Below are 23,174 nucleotides of genomic sequence, written 5' to 3'. Positions count from 1 at the left end.
TCATCAACAATGACAATAACATTTATTATTTCTTTGGTACTTATCAGATTATAACTATGTGTTGAGGCACTTGCTATTAGAATCCAAATATATATTTGTATGTTCTAAGTTCTATTGCTTATACATTACTTAGATAACCTTTATTTGTTAAGAATATCATTTTTTCAATTAAATTATTTTAAAAAGAATACAATGAATATTTTACAAAACACTTTGGGCCCTTAAACAGTATGATTATTTTAAAATTAAGTAAGACCATCCTTGAAACAGGTTTAAAAAGTTTTCTTTGGTTTAACTTAGGCAATATTGTTTAAAAATCCAAAATTTCTGTGTAGAAATAATAATTATCACTCTTGATGGCATCACTTTGAGCATTTAGGCAATTCAAAAATTTATGTCTATTAAAAATATAATTAATTTATAAGGTAAATATGATTTTATTAAGGCATCATTTCTGAGTAACCTTCAAATATCAAAGGTACTTAAACAGAAAAAAAGACTAATCGTATGTTGATTTACTTATCTAATTATGTACATTATTATAACATCTAGAAAATTTTACAAATAAAACATAACAATAAAAATTAATATTAACAACACAGAATAACATATCTAAATGGCTATTTCACTGTAACAGTTTGAGAATTATTTGTACAAAAACAAAACACATCTAGCCAAATCTAATCTTATACGTAAATACACAAACAATAAATAAAATAAGGAAATAAGCTTAAATCTAGTACTGCTTACAGACATTGTCATCTTCCTGTACTCATGGAGGAAACAGGCACATGCAGATCTTTTGCTTGAAGCAATCGTTTCTAATTCCAGTAACGATCAGGTGATATGTTTCAATGATCTCATAGCTTTAATCTAAAATAGAGGACGGAATGTTTTACAGTGAATTAGGCAGAGCTGAGTGTGACAATGATTGATACTTGTGTTCTAAGCTCATTAGCATTTGGACTAAATTCCTATTTTCAGAACACAAATCCTTCACAAGTGCATCTGCAGCATTTAACTTCTCAAGCTGAAAAACAACAACAGATAAAAATACGAACCCCATTTTTCTTTTAATTACAGTATTAATTGATTGTTTTCTTATATAAAATCCAAGCTACTAAATACACAAATAGAATTAATGTGTGGTGTTTAGTGACCATTAGTTAATGATTATTTGGAGATCGTGAGATGCGATCTTGTGGTGTGACGTAGGTTTTGGAAAAACATTTTCTTTATCGTGCCAACGTTTCGATCTTTATTGAGATCATCTTCAGGGCTCAATAAAGATCAAAACGTTGGCACAATAAAGAAAATGTTTTTCTAAAACCTATGTTATGCCAGACCGCATCTAACAATCTCCAAACAATAGTGTTAATGTAATTTTTAATTTTTACCTGCTGTCTCGTATTTCTCTTTTGTTGCTGAAGCTTTTCTTGAGTGACTACAAGTGAGTTTTGAATTGTGGTCAGATCCAATTTATGTCTTTCCCAAGCACCTGTAGATTTGAAAATTTAATTTTCTAAACAATTCTTTTTAACATCATTCTGGGTATTACGTTGTAAAATTTCTTCCGTCTGTTTCTGCTGTTGTTTAAGAGCAGACTGTAGGTCAGTGCATCTCATTTCCTGCTGCCTCAATCGGTTTGATAGTGAATGAAATATCTGCATGTTGTCCATCCTAGGGCTGGCAAGCTAAAAATGTCAAATGGTCGTCATAAGCACAAATATTAAATAGTGTTTTTTTTCCTTCAAAACAAATAAAACAACTTAATTCACCAATTTTTGTGGTCTGCTTGACCAATTAATATCAATTAATTAAGGTTTTTAGTTGAGATAAAAAAGTCAGCGTCACGAGCGGGATTCGAACCCACGATCTTCGGCTAGATACGCCGCTACTCTACCACTTGAGCTATCGTGTCTTCAATCCACTCGGACACGTGGAGGAAAATTCAAAAGTTGGAGTTGAGATTGGAAGTCAGTGTCCGAGAGGATCAAAGTCACGATAGCTCAAGTGGTAGAGCAGCGGCGTATCTAGCCGAAGGTCGTGGGTTCAAATCCCGCTCGTGACTCTGACTTTTTTTATCTCAACTAAAAGCCTTAATTAATTGAAAAATAAAACAACTTTGAAAATGTTTACAATTAATATAAAGACTATTTCGATTAAAAAATGGACAAAAAATTCCAAATAGAAATTATGAAGGTGTAGATTCACTTTTGTCAAAATTAAAATGAACCTGATAATATTTTAACAAAGCCATATTTAAAACTGATTAAACTAAACAAAAATTAAGAAGAAATAATACTATAAACATGATACATACAACAAACAATAAACAATATAATTTGTATGCAAGCAAAAAGAACAATTCATGTTTATCACAAAAGCTTTTTCAAAAGTATTTCAAATGTAGAAACAAAAATGTAAAAACAGAAAAAAATATATTTAAAAAAATTGTAACAACACAAAACAAGATACAATAGCAATGGACATGGACATTATATTCAAATAGGACATGAACATGCAGAACAAACAAAACTAAGGTGTGCCTTTTGGGAAAGCTGGTGAGCTACCTGTGAATTTGCTTGGAGACTTGCTATTTGATTCAATAACATTCTCTTTCTATGACAAAGATCTTCTATTTCTGATCTAAGTCTTTCTTTTGCTTTGCCTCTTGCACACCAACAGAGTTCAGTTTGTGACCACTATGTAATATCAAAATAATTAAGGTAAATCGAAATTTAATGTATCAAGCAGAAGTATTTTTACCTTCGGTGCACTAGAAGATTGCCTGATTTTTGACCCATGTTTTGACAGCTCACCAAAATTAGTTTGTACACTTTCATCTCTTACTGAAATTAGAAGTTTCAAATAATTTAAAAATTAATATAATAAATAAGCATCAAAAATAGCAAATACTGACCAGATTGTTGCAATCTACAGACATTTTCCAATGCGAGTTCCAGTTTTTGGATTTTTTCATCCTTAAAAATCAACTGTTCTTCTGTTTCACTTTTATAACATTTATATTCTTCTTCCAAGTCTGTAAACTGTAATTGAAAATACAATTTAATGAAATGATGTAAGTTTTTATAATATACATACTTGTTTTTCTAGGAACTCATTTTCTTCAATAGGTGGTAAAGTCGGTTTTTTGAATTGTTCAGAAGCTAACAGTTCTGCATATTCTTGAATTTTGGTCTCAAGATCAGCGAATTTTTCATCACTTTGTCTTTGATCCTATCAAAAAAAATTGGGCACATTACAACCTTAAAATGTCTATTAATTTATTTAAATTTACTTTTTCGTAAAGTTTCCTTTCTTCTTCCAGTTTTTTCTGCCAGTAATCTTCAGTCTCTTCATATTCATCTTTCATTAACTGAAGACTGTTTTCTAATTCTTGGCACATCTGTGTAAGTCTTTTATTCTCCTCTTTAAGTGTGTTGACAAATTCCGAATTATTACTATTTTTACATTTAAGGCACTCCACGTCCCTGTTTTCTTTCTCTGAAGTTGGGGTTAAGGCAATTGTAAGGCACTCTGAACCCTCTTCGATGTTACAATTATTAATGAACATGTCTTTAGGCTGGTTCGGCAGGAGTTTTAAAGAAGCTTTCAAAATGTTGTTATCACAGTCTTCTGGTTTGAGGTTGTTCTTCATCAATGTCTGCAAGGTCTGCTTTAAAACACAATTCTCCTCAGAGCACGCTCTTCTCTCCGAAAGAATTTTTATTATTTTGTCTCTCACTCTTTCAAGTTCATTTTCAAGTTCATGGCAGTGTTTCTCAAGGTAGCCCAAAGGGGATTCGGTTTGAACACCTGTGTCGACATGGGCATTGAGTCGTCCCAGGGAATTTTCACAATTCACAGGTAACATTGCATCATAAGAATTCTCACAGCTTGTGTACGTCATCTAAATCAAACAAATTTTCAATTTTCAACATACAAAAATCAAAGCCACATAACAATTATGATCATGAGGTAAAATACTATAACTGTTAAATATTCACCTGGGTGGAGTTTGCCGATAATAAAGTGTTAATTGAATCTCCATCTCTTGAATTGGATTTACATAACCACTCCTGTCAAAAAATACAGATGTTATTTCAATTACTAATTTATTAAAAAAGAAATGTATTAAAAAAATAATGTTCATTTCAAATAATGAAAATAACCATGCTATATTAAACAGTGCACATGGTCATGTAGTGTTAATCTAGACTCGTATCAGTAAATATCTGGTAGCATGCCAGGTGACTAAACTTAGTTAACCCCTCTGCAAGTCATTATTATACAATACGTAAGTTTTACTAAACTGTAAGGGAAAAGACTGGGACTTTCACAGTTCAACAAACAACACAGTAATTAAGGTAATTTGTTTTTATTGTAACACAAAATACAAAAAGAAACAATGCAAAAAATGAACTAAGCATGCAGTGAATTAATAAGTTGTTTAAGCAAATAAAAATATAAAACATATTATAAAAACACTTAGGACATCATAATGAATTATAATAGTGAAATAAATGATAAAAACTAGCTACAAAATCACAGTAGTAAAGAAAAACAAAAGCATCACCACACAAGAAATACCAAAAAAATTAATAATAAACAAATAAAAAGAAAAACAGCAGCGTTATTAAAAGAATACTACTTAAACACAGTTAAAAAAAAATAGTCTAGGTGAGCTGTTTCGATCGCTGAATTAAATGTACCTTCTGTTGAAGCAGTTGAATTTTTGCCTCTAATACAGCAATATATGCTTTCATCTTTTCTTTATCATCATCCACCTGTGTCTGTTCCTGTACAAAATAAAGTGTTCTCAATTTTCCTTGATAGATACCATCCAGGAAAAGCACACACAAAGAAATCTATTTTTAACACAGGCAACCAAATTGCACCATAGTTTTATCAACTTGTTTTAATTTGTTATTAATAATGAACACATATTTTAAATAATTGCTGATACAATAGCCTTCAATATTTTTATTTTTAAAAAAAGGTATCACACCCCCTTGTGACTTTCGGCATAGAAATTGAATACATAATCAAATTTGTAATTTTTTACAGGGTATTACTGAAATCATACCCAACTCTTTAATTTTCTCTTGAATTTATGAAGTTAGATTTGTTTCTAAGAAAATCGAGAAGCTTTATTGAAAATTAATAAAGTTTTGCAAATATAATGTCATTATTATTATTCTTTCCCAAACTTGCATAAAAAATGTTATTCAAGCTTTTAAATTAAAGCATTTGCTATGTTTTGAAAGGATCGCTAGGTTTCTTGATAATCGTTTGGCATTTTTTTAAAATCTTTTTTGTATTAGTTAAAAGCAGTTTTTTTTTTTTTTCAGTACAAAGTTTTTCTTCAAATTTTTGGGACAATAGCGGGATTTAGCATTGAAGAGAAAATCAACACATATGGCACAGTATGTTGAGTTTTGCAAGGTGGAACGTGGAGATGCAAGAGTGTATGCTTAAAGATTCACGCAGCAGAGAATACCTAATGAGGTTAACTTTTGAGAGAGATTTTCATAAGAATAGCTCCAAGTTTCAATGTGGCTCTTTTCAAAATTGAAAATTGAGTGTAGCAAATACTAGTGAGATGCCCTAACTACTCGGCTATCGTGGTCCCCCTTAAACATATTGATATTAATATATTTCGAAAAACATTACAGGAAACATGTATATTAACTATTATTGTATTATGAAATTAGAGCCCTGAAGAAAGCATAATAAATGTCAAATGTATGGCACTAGGGCAACTCTACGATTGTTGAACGCTGTTCACAAAACAATCGAATTATAAAGATGGTTGATCAACACTCTTGAAATATATTAACTAAAAGATCCCTTATAGCATGCAGGTTATAAGGAAAAAAAGAGCACTCATATTCCAGTACTACATTAAAATAATTACATTTTTACATAAGTACAATAATAAAATAAATACTGCATGCTTCCCTAGATGTAAAAATTTAACACTTACACATGAAAGAGGAAATGATTCATCCTCCAGATCCAAATCTTTTTGATTTAATGTGGATGTGGGGAAACCTGCTTAGTACAAAATCAATCAGTTCACTTGAATTATAAGACACTTTGTTATTTTTTACCATTTTGTATTATGTTTGCTGCAGTAAGATCCGTTTCTGTGCAACAACGTCTTACTTTTCCCATTCTGGTTGCTGTGTACAATTCAGGCGATTTAACTCTTCTTTTTGTCCCACTGCTACAATCCAAATGTGGTTCCCTAAACATAATTGCCATAAATAAAACAACAATGAATTTTTTATACAATAAAAACCATTGAGTATTTTTTTATAGGTAGTAGTAAAGAAAAGTTAAATCATTTTTGTCACACATTTTTTGAACAGAAAGGAGAACAAAGTGTCGTTGATGATGAGGATGGAAAAGGAAGGGAATGTCTGTGATACCAATAGGCAGACCATAATAATTTTGAGATAAAGCAAACTATAAGGAAGAAAATGTGGAAAATAGTAAAAATAATTAATTATTAAATTATTACTAACTTCTTCTGTAAGTTTGTAGTGAGAAAATTTTCCAACTGGATGGTTAATTCGTCATTTTTGTCCCTCAACTCTTTGTTTTCCACTTCTAAGTTGTTGATTTTCTCTACAATACCCGATGATTGCTCCTGTAAAGATTCCAGTTCATAGACCTGAAAATGAAAAAAAAAAAATACACCTAATTATAATAGTGAAATTTTTAAAGTGTTCAATTTACCACAAGTACATAAATATTACAAGTGACTTATAGACAAGACTTTCAACTACTAATTGAATCATTAAAAATAATTAAATTCATTAATTTCGTGGTACACTTGAACAATTAATATATTACAATTAATTAAGGTTTTTATTCGAGATAAAAAAAGTCAATGGCACGAGCAGGATTCGAACCCACGTTCTTCAACTAGATACGCCGCTGCTCTACCACTTGGGCTATCGTGACCTCGATCCGGTCAGACACTAACTTCCTATCTCAACCGCACCTTTTTTTATCTCGACTAAAAGCCTTAATTAATTGTAATATATTAATTNCTCGTGCCATTGACTTTTTTATCTCGACTAAAAACCTTAATTAATTGTAATATATTAAAAATAATCTACTTAATTTTTAATCTGAAATGTTCAGAGTGAAAATATTTTGATGGAACTAAGGTATTTCTGTAGTAAATGAAAACTGGAAGCAGAAAATGTGACAAGAAATAAAAACAACTGTTACCCTTTGATGTAAGGAAGACATGCACTCCAATTGTTCCTGAAAATCCTTTTTGAGAGTTTCACTCTCAAACAATTTGCTATTTAAATTCCTGTTTTCTTTTTCTAAATGTTCACATTCCTGAAAAGAGCAAAATTGACGTCAATTATATTTTGTCAAAATAGAAAATAAAAGACATTTATTTAAGAGTACTTTACCATTTTTAGAGCAGACAGTTCTGATGAAATGTTATTCAATTGTTCTATGTGTTCTGTTAATGATTTTTCTAATCTTTGGTTGGTTTGCAAAAGTTGATCTTTTTCTAATGATATTTGGTATTTTAGCTGTTTAATATCTTCTTGTTGTTTTTGTTCCAAAAGCCTAAACAAATAAATTTAACTTACAATTAGTAAAAGAAAGTGATTCATATTTTATAATTTAAAATAATTATAAGTATATAAGAATTTCAACCAGTATTTAGTAGGAATAAATATTCCTTAATTTTAGTTTTAAAAAAGTCTCCAGGTTTTACACTTTATGCTGTATAAAATATTTTACTCCTAACATATCCAACAGTTAGTGGATCGTTGTAAAATAACATAAGTAGAACAGTTTTGCAACATTGCCATTCTCATCCACGACAACCCTTTGTAACTGATGTCTACAAATATAAGCAAATCTAGCTTTGTTGTTTTGAGTTTTGTTAGTCATTCATAGTGAAAAAATGGCTTGCAATTTTAATTAAAAATTTAAAATATTTAAATTTTCTTGTCATCAAATACCTATTAATTTAGTGTATGCATACTCCTTAATTTTAATTTTGAATAGAACTAGATTTCCTTATATTTTTCGTGCACGGCTCATTTGATTTTCATACTACCAATGAATTTTCTGTTAGTTTTCCTCTGCTTTACCTATATATGTGTTTATAACACATAGACCGCTCAGTCGGATTTTTTTATTCCCATCGTTTTTACCTTAGTGTTGACCTGAACTAAATGGGAAAACAAATAAAAAATTCTGAATTATCCTCCGCTCTTCCTCTGATATTCCATAACCAGCTCAGATGATTTTCTTACTTCCAACCTTTTTTCATTAGTTTCGAAAAGCGAAAGATAATTCACATTTTTTTCCCCCCATTTAGTTCAGTTCACAATTAATATATTTTTACTTTTGGTACTCCGGTGCGCAAAATTGCAAATCATTTACACCCAATAAAAATATTGGTTTATTTAAAAAAACTAAAATTAATTTTTCACACAAAAATTACTTGACTCCCATTATTTTCATAAACAATAAATATAACAAGTTTTATAATTTTATATAAACAGTATATTAATGAAAACAAATAACATTAATCACATGTTTTACATAAAAAATACAAATCATTCATCATAAATATAAAGTTATGCCCAACTCATTGCAAAACTGACCAATAAACAAAAATTGATTCAAATAAAACCATAATTGTACGAAATAGAATTGCTAATACAATTTAACAAATGCAAACAAAGAAACAAAAATAAAGGTTTTAAAAAAAATTCAGTTGTTAAAAAAAATTTAAAAAAATTTTCTTCTAGCTAAGGGCATCTCTGCTTTATTTCCTTTTTTTCATGCTTACATTGAATCTTTATCAATTAATTAATCTAAATTACTCAATCTTAATAAAATAATGGGAGTAATGACTTAGAAAGTTTTAAACCAAATGAACCCTCACAACTCTTTCCAAGGGACTCTTTGTGCCTTTTCATAAACCATAGTCAGCATGTTAAAAGATTTCCAACAACAATTAAATTGATATGGAAATATAATATTAAATAACTCACTCAATTTTGTTCCGTGATGCTTTCTCAATTCTTGCATGGTGTTCATCTATTTCCTGGGCCAATATTGTGGCTCTGTGATTGGCATCTGCAAGATCTGCCTTAAGCTTGTCTCGTTCTGCTGTCACCGCTTCAAGTTGTGTCCTTAAAAAAAATTATTGTAATGTAAAACAAATTATTTTTATAATTGTTTAATATTGCAAATTGCGATTATTCACCTTGCATTATTCAGTTCTTGAAATAATCTTGCAGTTCCAGACACACTGATTTCATTAACATCCATTGTGGGTGATTTTGAAAACCTGAACAATACAAATAAATGTTTAAATTGATTTTTGAAAACAAAGAGCATCACTTACTGTGTTCGATTTGCATCGAGGCTTTGCAGCGTAGCGTCACTTTTGGAATGAAACAGTTCAAGAAACTCTTCAAATAAAATTCTTCCTTCATCGTCTGTCTGCAGTGTGGAAAACACTTGTGTCACCACCTTGAGAAAGTGGAAAATTAACAAAATTTCACGATATATATTATAATAATAATTACCTGGTCAGCCATTGTATCCATTCCAACAGCAGAACAAATCATAGCTAATTCATTTGGGTGTAAATATCCTTCTCTTCCGACACCTAATCTTTCCCAAGCATTCCTCAACTCACTTTCACCGCTCACTTCAAATCAGAAGATTAAATTTTTTAACAAGTGTATTAATAGTTTATATTATAAATTCTTACCTTCACATTCTTTGTTAATTAACATGTTTTTTACAGACTGGTGTTCCAGTTCTTGTAAGTCATCAGAATTTCCATTAACTGTTATTAAATCAGCACTTGAACACAGCTGGAAAAAGTGTGAAGGAATTAATAAACTAAATGTCATTCCCATTATGTTGAGTACAAATTCTGAACTGTGATAAATTGTTTCTTATAATTCTCCTTAAATTATATACATGTTTTAATTAAATTAAATAAAAAACAATCATGGTTAAAGGAAAGATTGGTGTATCTATTAGAAATTTGTTTAGTCCAAAAGTTATTTTATATCAAAGGTCAACTTCCTTGTTACAATAAACAAACAAGGAAAATAGCAGGTTTATACTTTACCTAATATTATCTATAAGATTTTCTCTTAAAAAATAAAATAAAAATCTATCAACAACCAGACTTACCGTTATATTATTGAGACTAGTAGAGTGCAGAGAATTTAGGATATCTTTGCTCCTGTTAGAATTATCATTCATTTCATTGATATCCAACTGCTCTATACTCTCTGGACGTGATCTCCTCCCGTATTTCTTTTCCCCATAAACGTATTTTGGTGATACTTCTCGCACTGCTCAAATAAAATTAAAAAATTAACTAAGTTCTACTAAAATTAAGTTCTTGAATGTAGAGTAAGGATGAAATTTCAATTAGGGAAAGCGTCAAGCACACTTCAGAGAGAATAAAGGTAGGATGAAGGTGATTAATATTTATTATGTCACCCACCCTTCTGACCTAATTATAACATTAACAACACTGCAAACACTTATGAAAATTTAAAAAAAAATATTATTACATACATTTAAATGATACTAATCTTTAATCTTAATTGTTCTTTGTTCATGATAAGAATATTGTTTATATAGATTCTATTTTTTGAGGAAGTGAGTTTCATTGAAACCGTCTATGTGCTGTTGATAAAATATTTCAAACCATTATCAACAAAAGATTTCACAATTACTTAGTGAATAAGAAACAAAAACAAACAAACAACAACATGGAGAGCGGCCTCATTTGTCGCGAAGAATCAAATAGATTACACGACATTTGAAAAATGGCAAAAAGGAGGGAAAATTCAAAAGGTGGGGTTGAGATGGGAAGTTAGTGTCCGAGTGGATCGAAGTCACGATAGCTCAAGTGGTTGAGCAGCAGCGTATCTAGCCGAAGATCATGGATTCGAATCCCGCTCGTGACACTGAATTTTTTATCTCAAATAAAAACCTTAATTAATTGAAATAATTTATTAGATTGAATGGAGGGGCTTATCCCCAATTACCCTGAGGAATATCAAGTTCTCTTGGGTAGTGTGAATGTTTTATCTGGCTTCTGTGTATTTATTGACAACTGATGAGGCCATGAGGTATAACAGAGAGGCAATATGATAAAAAAAAGAGAGAGTCAGTTACCATTATATGGAAAGATAGGAAAATAAATTAGTAGGCTTAAAATGTGAGAAATACAGAAAAAGAGGCTGCAGTTCAATACAAAATACGCGAGAAAGACAGGAAAGAGAAGGAATACACGTGGAGGGCCGGCGATGACCTCAGCTGTTTGTCGGCCCATAAACCTTCCACTTTATATATACAGGAAAAGAAAAAAGAAAAGCTAGAGGACTGGCAATGACTAACAATGACTAAGATGGTAACAAAAAAAAAAAAAAAATGAAGTATTATATTTATTCAATTCTGTTCAAGACTGCTGAAACCACGTTGTGCAGAGATACTCTATCCTCTATACCGTGAAGGACCTACTTTGACCATAAGAGGGGTAAAAGAAGTGGTAATCTTGAATATTTTATTTTAGTCTTTTATTTTTGGTATTTTTGTATTTTGTAAGTCTTTTATTTACATATTTACAAAATGATAATTTTAAAGAAGCACAGACCAAGAGAACAAAAATAAATAAACTATCATGTTTTAACCATATTAACCACCACAAGCACTTTTGAAATCATCATTTGTTACTTAATTTATTTTTATGCAGTTTTGCATAATGATTTAATTGGCTTTTCAGTAATTTCATTGCTTATTTATATTTTTTTTATATCACTATGATTTTAAGTGCCAAGTATTTTAATATACTCATAGCATAATTAAAAGATACAAGAGGTCAAACAAATAATATGGCCAGATTAAGCATTCCATGAACATGGTGATCCTTAAATGACCCTTGAATGACAATGTTTTTTTAAATTCCTGGAGTATCAAGTAAATGTGTAATATATTTTAACGGGGTCTATGAGATCATAAATGTGTAGTTTATCATGTCTGACAGGCCAGCCCAGCGAGGACAGGCATATAGTAAGGATCAAATTACAGTTTATTCACCCTGCAGACAATAGGAATGGATGTAAATTTCACAATTCCAAGAACAACTATTTAAAAGGATTTTTTTATAGTTTTGTACCTAATAGTTCAAAAAGTTTTGATAGAAGAGTAGTATAGAATTAACGATTAATAGAAATACTAATCATTGTGGGGTAATTTCAGCTGTTAATACCCTTTGTAGTGATACACAGTTGTTGAGTGAGTGAGAAAGACATTTTCTGGTGCAAAATTACACTTACAATACAATTACAAAAGACTCGCCTCTAATTCAGTTAAATTTGGAAGAAATAACATTAAATAGACATAGGGAAGCTAGGGTACAACTTGTTATCCAGAGTGTATAAGGCATGAGATGCTGAGAATAAAATTATCGTGCAACCCTCCAAAGTAACTTGTTCTGAACAAGAAACTCTACAGAAGCTCATGCCGACTTGATCTTCATGCACGGTTCATCAACAGATATGAGGTACTTTTTGTGTTATTTATACGAGAATACAGTTGTATGTACTAATCAACATACAGAAAGACTTCAATTCCGGGCTTGGAATTTCCAGCAGTCCTGAACTAAACTTCATAAAATTCTTGTGATTCAATAATAAAAAAGTGTAAAAACATATTGACAGATTGAATTTGTAATGATTAAAAATCATTTTGCTGAAAAAGTTTGTAATTTATTGTAATAGGAGTCTGTGAGGTGATAAATTTGTAGTTTGATTGCCTCTGAACATCCTGGACTGCTTATTCTTGCTGGTTTTATCTGTCAGACAGGGATGAAGAAGTTTTAAAAAAATAATAAAGCCAAAGTTGCTCCAACTAGGCAGATGGTTGACCTGCAATCGACGAGGCAGGTTGTAAAACAAAATAAAATAAATAAATTCACTAGTTTTCGTGGTCCGCTTGACCAATTAATGTCCTTCAAATAATTCAATAAAATTAATAATAATCCATGTATGTTAGAGGTCATAATTGGCCATATTGTGCATGGTGATTAATGTCATTAATGTCGATGATTATTCGGAAATGGTGAGATGCGTCTGGTGTGATGTAGGTTTCAGAAAAACATTTTCTTTATCGTGGCAACGTTTCGATCTTTATTGAGATCATCTTCAGGGCTTGGGATTTACAAACATTGCTTAAATTTAACAAAAACATGTAGGATGTGGAAAAAAGTGAATTTATACAATGCAAAAAATATATTTTTTTAATATTCAATCAAAGTATCAAATATATAAAAATATTTTTTGCATTGTATAAATTCACTTTTTGTCCACATCCTACATGTTTTTGTTAAATTTAAACAGTATATGTTAACGTTTAATAATAGTAGGATGTGGAAAAAAGTGAATTTATACAATGCAAAAAAATATTTTTTATATTCAATCAAAGTGAGTTTGATATTTGATACTTTGATTGCATATAAAAAATAATTTTTTGCATTGTATAAATTCTCTTTTTTCCACATCCTACATGTATTTGTTAAATTTAAACAATGTTTGTAAATCCCAAGCCCTGAAGATGATCTCAATAAAGATCAAAATGTTGGCACGATAAAGAAAATGTTTTTCTGAAACCTAACCAGACCGCATCTCACGATTTCCGAATAATCATTGGCCATATTAATTAATTATTTCAATTAATTATTATTTTTATCTAAGTTCTTGGTTGAGATGGAAAAGTTAATGTCACAAGCGGGATTCGAACACACGACCCTCGGCTCAATACGCCTATGCTCACACAATAAGTCAAGTGGTTAGAGCAGCAGCGTATTGAGCTGAAGGTCGTGGGTTTGAATACCACTTCTAACATTAACTTTTTTATCTCAACTGAGACCTTAGATCAACAGAGTAATTAATTGAACTAAAATTAATTTCTAACAAATTTGCCACCCACGAGGATGAAAATTGAAATTCCAGCCAATTTGTTATAATGCCATAAATCATTGTTAAATAATTTATGTGTTTAGTAACCATAATTTACCGTATTATTTTATTGATTATATATTTTATCTATGGTATTGTGTGAGATGGAAAAGCTAGGGTCACGAGGTGGATTCAAAGCCACGACCTTCAGCTCAATAAACTCCTGCTCTAACCCAAGCTCAAGTGGTTAGAGTAGCAGCGTATTGAGCTGAAGGTTGTGGGTTTGAATACCGCTTCTAACATTAACTTTTTCATCTCAACCGAGACCTTAGATCAACAGAGTAATTAATTGAAATAAAATTAATTTCTAAAAAATTTGCCACCCAGGAGGATGAAAATTGAAATTCTAGCCAATTTGTTATTGTTAAATAATTTATATATGTTTAGTAATCATAATTTATTGTATTATTTTATTGATTATATGTTTTATCTATGGTAGTGTGTGAGATGGAAAAGCTAGTGTCACGAGCTGGATTCAAAACCACGACCTTCAGCTCAATAAACTACTGCTCGACTCGAAGTTCAAGTGGTTAGAGCAAATGAAGCGCTCAATCAACAATGTATGATTGGTCAGTTTTGGTTGTTCAGGAGAAACTTAGTCATCTAGTATTGCTGTTTTGTGCGCCCAAGATATTACCAGCGTGTATAAAATAAATCAAAATTGTCAACATACCCGGTGAAGGAGACCTGTTTTCATGTTCCCTCACACCTCCAAGAAGGGTCAAAAGTGCATCCCTGAACTTGTTGAATGTCACAGAAGGTGCGGAAGGAATCCCGTTGGGTAGAAGATATGACATGAGCTCCTCCCTGCCGTCTTCGAGGTGGAGCAACTCGCACAGCTTGGAAAGCCCGTCGTTGTCCAGCAGGCCTTTCCCATCACAGTCGCAGCTTTTGAACACTTCCAAAAGTTGTCTCTCATATGGGTCACGGGGCAGAGATTCCATAGCATTTCACTCCGTTCTCAATCTCGACTGGGATCAAAACAGAAAAAAAAGAATTAGGCCTGTTTTTAAAATCGGCCCTACGTGATTCAGGAGAATACGAGGGACAAGTTGAGCAAGCGTTTGCAATAAAGTGAGAGGCCGTTTAGCCCTCGTCTATTATATCTTGGGTTTATTTATCGATGTTTGTAACAATTGAAAATTTACCTGGGTGAAAGGGACTAAAAAAACGTCTTATCGCTTTAACTGAATAAGAGCCATTTTATTTCCGAGACGACGGTTCCAATAACAAAACACAAACGGCTAATGACATATCCGCCATTGAAGTTAGCCTGACTTCCAGCCCTAACTTGGCCACATGACACGCAAAACAAACTCGTAACCTACTTTAAACATGACAGTCTCCGAATTCAGATCGGTGAAAGGATATTAAAAATTTCGAAAAGAAAAGTTAAGCAGGTATTTTGTCTGTCTTTTAATAAATAGGTGAGGACGTAAGGAATGCACTAGCCTCCTCTGTTTGAGGATGGCGTTTTTCAACTTGTTCAGGATGGAGAAACGGTCAAAATATTTCTGCATAGGGGTTTTCACTGCTTCGTTGACTTGGAGTGTGAGTATTTACCTAGTCTACCTGATAAATTCAGAGATCGGTCAGAATTCGCAGTCTGTGTCTCATTTCACTTCCCACACGCCTTACAGTAACGATGTTGTCATTCCGTATGAAGAGGATCCTTCGAAACGTTTGAGGGCAAAAAAGAAGTACTTCGGCCCTGGAGTTAACGAACTTCATCACATCGCGGTGAAGCAGAATTTGAAGCCTGTACTCGTGAAACAGAACGAAAAGGAAGAAATCAACGAAGCTGCTCTCGTGAGGAATCAGGCCGATCTGAAGTTCAGGGACGAAGGATATCGCATGCATGGTTTCAATGCCCTTGCTAGCAAGAATCTAGACTACCACCGAGCCATACCAGACACTAGGAATCAATTGTGCAAAAACAAAACTTATTCAAATTTACCTAATGCCAGTGTTGTGATTTGCTTTTACAATGAACAGTTTGACACGCTTGTCAGAACGTTGCATAGCATTTTGGACAGAACACCAGAGCATCTCTTGCATGAGATTATACTTGTCAACGATAACAGCACGATAGACGGGCTGTATGACACGGTCAAATTGTACATCCAAGCAAATTTAAATAAAAAAGTCAAACTGTTCAGTACAAGTGTGCGTGAAGGATTAATTAGAGCAAGGATTTTTGGATCCAACCTGGCCAGTGGAGAAGTGCTTATATTTTTGGACAGTCATGTTGAAGTCAATACCGTTTGGATTGAGCCATTGCTGGAGAGGGTGGCTGGCAATAGAAAGAGGGTTGTCACGCCAATCATTGACATCATCAATGCTGATACGTTTGAATACTCTGCGTCTCCTATCGTACGAGGAGGTTTCAACTGGGGGTTGCATTTTGAATGGGTTAACATTCCTGTTGGGTCTCTTTCCACTGAAGAAGATTTTGTCAAGCCCATTAGTTCACCGACCATGGCCGGAGGGCTTTTTGCCATGGACAGGCAGTACTTCAACACACTCGGGAAATACGATCCAGGGATGAATATATGGGGTGGAGAAAATATAGAAATCTCCTTTAGGATATGGATGTGTGGAGGTACAATAGAAATTATACCTTGTTCAAGGATAGGTCATGTATTTAGAAAACGGAGGCCTTACGGATCACCCGATGGCGAAGATACCATGCTCCGCAATTCGCTGCGAGTGGCTCATGTTTGGATGGATGAGTACAAAGAGCATTATTTAAAACAAAAACCTGAAGCAAAAAATGTCCCATACGGAGACGTTTCAGATAGAATACTTCTTAAAAAAAACCTTAACTGTAAATCTTTCTCTTGGTACCTTAAAAACGTGTATCCAGAATTGACTTTACCTTCTGACTCAAAAGCAGTTGCAGAAGTGAAATCAAAATCTGTTTATCAAAGTAAATATTCACGTAACAACAACTATTTAGGGCATTATCAGATACGTTTGAGCAGAACAAATCTCTGCATGGCTTCTGAAAAGGATGTCAAGGTCAAGGGATCACGCCTTATCCTCAAAACCTGTCTACGTGTAAAAAACCAAATTTGGTCCGAGACGCCTAAAGGGGAACTGCGGCTTGCTCAGTACCTCTGCCTCGATGCCGAAAAACAAGAGCCGCGGCTCGCCAAATGCCACGAAATGGGAGGCAATCAAGAATGGAAACACAGGTATTCTACAAAAATGCCTATTTACAACATCGCCGCAGGCACTTGCCTTGCGGTTGCAGAAGTCAGATTGAACAGCCATATTATACTTGATATCTGTTCATCAAATGATGAATCACAATGGGACTTCATCCCAGTACCCAGCTAACCATTGGTACATGTTCTTTAGTGTACTTTGTTATTCAAAATATTCTATATTTCATGCAGAAATTATCATGATATAATAGGTATATTTATATTACTCATAATACTTTTAATCTTCAATTTGTAAATAGGTTTTTAATAATTTATTTTAATTTTTTTAAGTTGGAAATTAAGTTTAATTTACCCTAAATTAGCAGTGTATAAAATAATTTAAAAATTTTCACACTAATGAAATAAAACCTGTTTTCCAAATAAATCAATCCTGTGAATAATTAATACCAAAGACTGAAAAATGCTAGGAATCACGGAAATTGGGTGTGCATATTTGCATGAAATGTTAAACTTTTGATATTCAATTGATTATTGTACAATGTAAGCATTTTAATAAGTAAATTATTGATTTAAGCACATTGGAAATTTAAAATTTATGTTTTTGCTATGCCAATCTCTATTCGAATGTTTTAGTAACTGCAAAATTTAACCAGTAATCATTTTATGTTTAATAATTCAGAGTTAAAATATTTATTATTAATGTAGTTGCAACAGATTATTCCAATTAGGAAAACTTTCTAGTTAAAAAAACTTCCATTATGATTCAAAGGAGAAAATGGGCCTATTTCTAAGGCTGTGTGAAAACATGCCAAAAATCTATGGCACTAATTTTTATTTTTCTAAATTATTTTTACAAATCCATTATAATAATGGGTACGTAGGCAAGACAAGTATAAAAGTTTTAAAACAAAATCATGTTGTGATATTTTTTTATAATAGAGCAGTTATTATCATATTTCCTAATGAGCCTTGTTCAAATGTAATTTTATTAAAATAATTCTGTAGCCAATTAAAAGATCACCAGCCAAATAAAACAATAAACCTGTAAATGTTTGTGGTGTGATATAAAAATATTTTTGTGCCTGTTTAAGATCTGAACATTCCAAAGCCAAAATTTTCTAGTCAGTATCCTGTATCCACCAACCTACTTCTTCAAATTCTGTTGTTTTTTTTTTTTTTGTTTTAAATATTTCTTGGTGTTTCCCAATAATTCCAATTAATCATTGTAGCAAAAGTAAGGAGTTAGCAAAGTTCTTGTGATCTTTAATGAAATATTATAAACACTTTGGAATCGTAAACTAAGTGAAGAATGGTAAATCGTTGCATATTGTGTTCAGATATTGTTTTTATCAAATTGTTTTAAAAATATACAATTTCTTTTCAGTATTCTTTGTTAATTGTTAATTAAACTTGGCTGTGAAGTTATTTATAATTTAATAAAACAATGTAATATTCCATCCTCTTATTATTGATTCTCAGTTTTAAAGACTTATTTGTACGTATGTAATTTAAATTTTTTGTAATATTGGTCTTGAATTTAATTATTATTGTCTTATTAAATTGTTTGATATTTTATTATTGATCTTGATGTTCAATAAATATATTTCCTGTATTGACTTTTTTTTATTTAGCGTTAAGAGTTGTGACATTTCTTCTTGAATCATGAGGGATGATGAACCCATTGTTGGTTTGATCATTTCTAAACTCCATTTGAAGAATACAAAAAATCAACCAAACACTTTCGACGTCGTCAAGAATGTAAAAATTAATTTCACTAGTTTCATGGTCCACTTGACCAATTAATATCTTTCAATTAATTAAGGTTTTTAGTTGAGATAAAAAAATTGAAAAATGGCAAAAAGGAGGGAAAATTCAAACGGTGGGGTTGAGACGGGAAGGTAGTGTCCGAGTGGATCAAGGTCATGTTAGCTCAAGTGGTAGAGCAGCGGCGTATCTAGCCGAAGATCGTGGGTTCGAACCCCGCTCGTGACACTGACTTTTTTATTTCAACTAAAAACCTTAATTAATTGAAAATAAAAATTAACAGTAATAAAGCAGTATGGTTCTATTGTTCTCTTATACTATTAACAAAAAATCGTAAGAAAACAAACAATTAACTTTATTTGAAATTTTTTGCATAAATACAATTAAACCTATAAAGATCACATGGCTTGGAATCCCTCATTTTATACAATAATATGAAAATAGAAAATTAACAAGTGTTTTAAATTAATATCATATTTGAAAGTACAATACACTTTCTTAACAAATTAAAATCTAAAAAAATATGTTCAATAAAAAAATATACATATACAGTAGCGATACATTTAACCAGTTAAAATTAACCTACAATTACGTGTTTTTTATTCTTTTAGAACACACTCAAAGCAGTGTTAGTATATTTTTAATGTCAATAAATAAAATGGAATTAAATAAATTGAAAACATGTTATAAAAATTGATCTGTACCAAAGTATAAATATCTTCTAATTCTTTTCCTTTATACTATCTATAATAACTGTAGTAAGTTTAAAAAGCGTAACTTTTATTTACTTGTTACTATAAATTTTATATCAAATAATGAAATTCATTATGTACCCAACATTATATACAACTGTAATTTTCTAAGCTTTATACAGGCACATCATATTGATCAACAGTCATTTTATTCTTATTTAGATGTAATTATCGTCAGTACTTTTTGAATGCTCCTCATGACATTGGATGGCACAATATCAGTTAAAATTGTAAGGAGTTTGGGGTCCGATGATAGCATGGTGAACATCTCTTTTGCATACTTCCTACCAAAATAAATACAAACAACAAAATTAAAATTTGATTTGGAAGTTTTCTAATTTACTTTTAGAACAAACCTTGTCTCTAAACTTCCTTCAGTTAAAAATTTTGCCCCTGTACTCAATATTGCATCTCTAGTTTCTTTTTGTAAATTCATAGTCCTCTCTGGACCCAGTCTTGTGCACAATCTAAGAAGAAGTCGGCATGTTGCTCCACGAATAATCGCATTCTGGTGCCTTGAATTTGTTTAAATTTATTATTTTCATTGTAAGTTTTAAAAAAATAATAAACTTACTTTGCTCCTTTACTGACTAAGGCAGAAACACTTTTATAAGGAGTTATATTATCAACCATTGCATCTAAAGCAGTGCTACTGTCAGCTCTGAGGAACTTATTTGTATCAGCCATTCGTGAAAGTAAAGCACCAGTTATATCCTCTGCATCCTTAAAATACAAAAAAGTTATAGAATCTCATTTAACATACAACTTACTGGAGAACTTACTGGATCTAAATTGCGACCTAATGTTGTAAAAAGCTCTCCTGCACACTGGCAAGCTCCCCTTGAAACTTGTGATCTTAAATTCTTAATTTGTTTTGTAAGGGGTGCGACTATAGCATGTGTCGAATTTTGTAAGACCTTCCCGTGATGTCTGGCAAGTCTCACAATAGCCTGTAAACCTTGCATAACGACCTCCCTGAAAAGTGTTATTATATTTTAATAACAAAAAAATATAAAGAAGCTAATGCATTATTGGTTACTACTTAAAAAAAAAAAAAACATTAAAAAATTGAAAATGGTTACCATTCTGGATTTTCTATTTGTAAAAATGCTTTGTTCAAAGCGTCCTTTGGATTTTCAAATGGTGGTAATGAAGGAGGGTATAAACTAGTTTTACTGTTTTCTTTTGTCACTGGAGAACCACTAATTTTGGTCCTAATTTTGTAGCTACAAAAGAAATTTTTTTGTTAGTATTTCTTTTATAAAATTATATAATTTAAAACTTACTCAATAGCTCTTGGGATTCTCCTCTTTGGCTTCACCTCTCCACTTCTGTCAGATCTTGTGCTATCAATAGTGTTTACACTTTCCTCAGTGATCCGGCTACTTTCAGATCCGAACTCACTGTTTGGAGTACCAGTTGATTTTGTCTCAGGCTATTAACATAAAACAATTAATAATTAATATGATTTATTTTGAATTCAAACTTAATACCTACATTTATTGGTGTTTCATCAAACTCTTTTTGCGAGAGAGAAGGTGATTTTAAAGGATCACCTGGCTCTGTGTTTTCGTTCACTTCGTCTTCAACAGCTATAATGGCCAAACTTATTAATTAACCATACATTGCAAAAAGAGAATTCAACTTACGATCTACAGATTCCTCTAATTGAAGTTGACTGTTGACACTGGCTAAACTGGAAGTCACTGATGTCCCTGGAGTGTTGTTTGTTTCCAAGTTGATCTCACTGGCATTTGAGTCGATTTGTCGTAATGAGGGTGTCGAGGATGCAAGTCCATTTTCGATTGATTTAGTCGAACTAAGGTCTGTTCGAGTTAGTGATATGTCTGATCTTGCCAGTGAGGTATCAGACCTTGAAGCTTCAGAATTTCTTAGAGATTTTGAAAATCCATTTTCTTTTATTACGCTTCCATTTCTATAAACAATGCATTTTTAAATAATAACATTAACAAATAAAACAACTAAATGTTTTGAATGTTCAGCATTTCAATTTTAATGTTGATGATGTTTTAAATCTCTTACATTTGTACTATCTTAAATATTGTTTATTATTAAATATATTATATTTCGTGGTCCGATTGACCAAATAACTTCTTTCAATTAATTAATCTTTTTATGTAAGGTATTGGTTGAAATGAAAAGGTTAGTGTCATTGTTTATTATTATTACTTTTAGTCTTTAAAATTATGAAAATCAGAGAATCCATAAGAAGAAAAAAAGAGCAACAAGGTGTGTAAAACTTATGGCAAAATAGCACAATAGTCAATATTTACACAATAGATATTACTATCACCAGTTCACAGTCAAAACAACAAAGTCAATGACAATGCTTTGTCTAAGCAGATTGAAGCACAATTTCCACTTTGACGAAGTTAATTGTTTCCATTGTTAAAAAAAAGAAGTCATAAAAAAAGCATATTTTATGAGTCAATATGGATAAAAAATTATGAAAACTCAATTTCTAAACAGCATGGTTGGTTAAAGCCTGCCTATATGAGTACAGACAATTTTCCAGTATGTGGAAGAAAAAGTGACCCTATTTTAAGAACAGAATGAAAGGGTTGTAGCCGTGCTTCTGTTTTCTTCACTTTTTTCAAGCATTAAAACAAAATCTTTCGAAATTTTATTATCTTAAATATACGCTCAAAAGATTTTCTGATTTTTTGGTCACAGAAAGTTTAGCTTTCTGAGGTTTTTCGTGTTGAATAACTTGGCTTTAAAATTTTGCTCGAATCTAAACAATATGGAGGGAAGAGATAGAATATCTGACCTTTTTTCTCGGAAAAGACCGCGAACAACAACCCGAGATTACAAAAGGAAATAAATTCTTTGATGCCTTTTGGACTTCGCGATGCCCCACACACTTTTCAAAGATCACTCAAGAACTCTATCACGAAAGACCTTTCATTCATTTATGTCTACATTGATGATATTCTAATTTTTTCTTCCAACTTTCGCCAAACTAAAGGTTGATTTTTAAGAATATCATGTATCACAAAATGGTATATCAGCCATGACCGAAAAAATTCTACTGTAGTAAATTTTTCCAAGAGGCAAAGGACTTCACAACTGATATGATTAAAAAAAAGGCCATTTGTAAGTATGTCGAGTTGGAATGCAGGGCCGCTGGATTCGAACCCGGGACCTTTACCTTACAGTGATGAGCGCCGTGTCAACGCCTAAACCGTTGCGGCCACCGACGCCCCTAGCTCTACATCTTCATTCCATCAAAAAAAGATCTCATCACAGAAATGGACACAGCCTATGCACAGATGCAAAAACATATTACAATTGAAAATCACATTAACTTTCCAAACTCCACGCAAAATTATCTTTAATGGCTGACACATTCAACACTGCCATCGGTGGCGTCATTCATCAAGATCATGATTGACATCCACGATCCTTAGCTCCGT

At 31.9% G+C, this 23,174-nt stretch overlaps 3 protein-coding genes across 12 annotated transcripts in view; 1 reads left to right on the top strand and 2 right to left on the bottom strand.

Annotated features, from left to right (window-relative positions):
• Nucleotides 1–17,018, bottom strand: LOC106668028 (blastoderm-specific protein 25D). Of its 8 annotated transcripts, XM_014396422.1 has the most exons (24): nt 15,200–15,330; nt 14,725–15,022; nt 10,213–10,376; nt 9,779–9,884; nt 9,591–9,715; nt 9,407–9,534; nt 9,266–9,349; nt 9,051–9,191; nt 7,443–7,605; nt 7,249–7,365; nt 6,534–6,682; nt 6,117–6,253; nt 5,990–6,060; nt 4,716–4,802; nt 4,011–4,082; nt 3,302–3,913; nt 3,106–3,240; nt 2,924–3,050; nt 2,770–2,852; nt 2,574–2,705; nt 1,559–1,694; nt 1,398–1,498; nt 939–1,030; nt 1–873 (listed from the first exon to the last, which is right to left on the bottom strand). In XM_014396422.1, exons 2-24 carry the CDS (start codon nt 14,993–14,995, stop codon nt 861–863), a joined length of 3,246 nt encoding a protein of 1,081 aa, XP_014251908.1. In that variant the 5' UTR covers nt 14,996–15,022; nt 15,200–15,330; the 3' UTR covers nt 1–860. The 8 variants fall into 8 exon arrangements, with proteins under 8 accessions (XP_014251908.1, XP_014251906.1, XP_014251905.1 ...); XM_014396420.2 differs by lacking the exon at nt 15,200–15,330 and adding an exon at nt 16,930–17,018 and having other exon boundaries at nt 1–1,030; XM_014396419.1 differs by having other exon boundaries at nt 1–1,030.
• Nucleotides 15,397–18,764, top strand: LOC106668029 (polypeptide N-acetylgalactosaminyltransferase 11-like). Its single transcript, XM_014396428.2, has one exon. It carries the CDS (start codon nt 15,519–15,521, stop codon nt 17,391–17,393), a length of 1,875 nt encoding a protein of 624 aa, XP_014251914.1. The 5' UTR covers nt 15,397–15,518; the 3' UTR covers nt 17,394–18,764.
• A 1,103-nt stretch (nt 18,765–19,867) lies between these two features.
• Nucleotides 19,868–23,174, bottom strand: part of LOC106668036 (TOG array regulator of axonemal microtubules protein 1-like) — a 58,379-nt gene continuing 55,072 nt past the window's right edge. For all 3 annotated transcript variants that reach the window (XM_024225607.1, XM_024225608.1, XM_024225609.1), the window contains 8 exons: nt 21,387–21,673; nt 21,235–21,329; nt 21,024–21,172; nt 20,820–20,963; nt 20,520–20,712; nt 20,312–20,460; nt 20,094–20,252; nt 19,868–20,021 (listed from right to left, as the gene is read on the bottom strand). In XM_024225607.1, the coding sequence (XP_024081375.1) occupies nt 19,892–20,021; nt 20,094–20,252; nt 20,312–20,460; nt 20,520–20,712; nt 20,820–20,963; nt 21,024–21,172; nt 21,235–21,329; nt 21,387–21,673 (1,306 nt within the window). In that variant the 3' untranslated portion in view covers nt 19,868–19,891. The remainder of the gene's footprint in view (nt 20,022–20,093; nt 20,253–20,311; nt 20,461–20,519; nt 20,713–20,819; nt 20,964–21,023; nt 21,173–21,234; nt 21,330–21,386; nt 21,674–23,174) is intronic.

Source organism: Cimex lectularius, unplaced genomic scaffold (assembly GCF_000648675.2).
Source record: "Cimex lectularius strain Harlan isolate CLEC.00 unplaced genomic scaffold, Clec_2.1 scaffold108, whole genome shotgun sequence".
Taxonomy (NCBI): domain Eukaryota; kingdom Metazoa; phylum Arthropoda; class Insecta; order Hemiptera; family Cimicidae; genus Cimex; species Cimex lectularius.
The sequence above is the reverse complement of the archived record's forward strand: the minus strand, read 5'-3'. Positions and strand labels throughout refer to the sequence as shown.

Excerpts from the sequence above, each read along its gene's own strand:
- LOC106668028 (XM_014396420.2), bottom strand. The coding sequence starts at position 14,995 with ATGGAATCTCTGCCCCGTGACCCATATGAGAGACAACTTTTGGAAGTG. Across the intron at positions 9,192-9,265 it reads CAAGAACTGAATAATGCAAG|GACACAACTTGAAGCGGTGA; the intron begins GTGAATAATCGC and ends ATTTTTTTTAAG. Across the intron at positions 3,051-3,105 it reads ATGAGTTCCTAGAAAAACAA|TTTACAGACTTGGAAGAAGA; the intron begins GTATGTATATTA and ends TTTCAATTACAG.
- LOC106668029 (XM_014396428.2), top strand. The coding sequence starts at position 15,519 with ATGGCGTTTTTCAACTTGTTCAGGATGGAGAAACGGTCAAAATATTTC.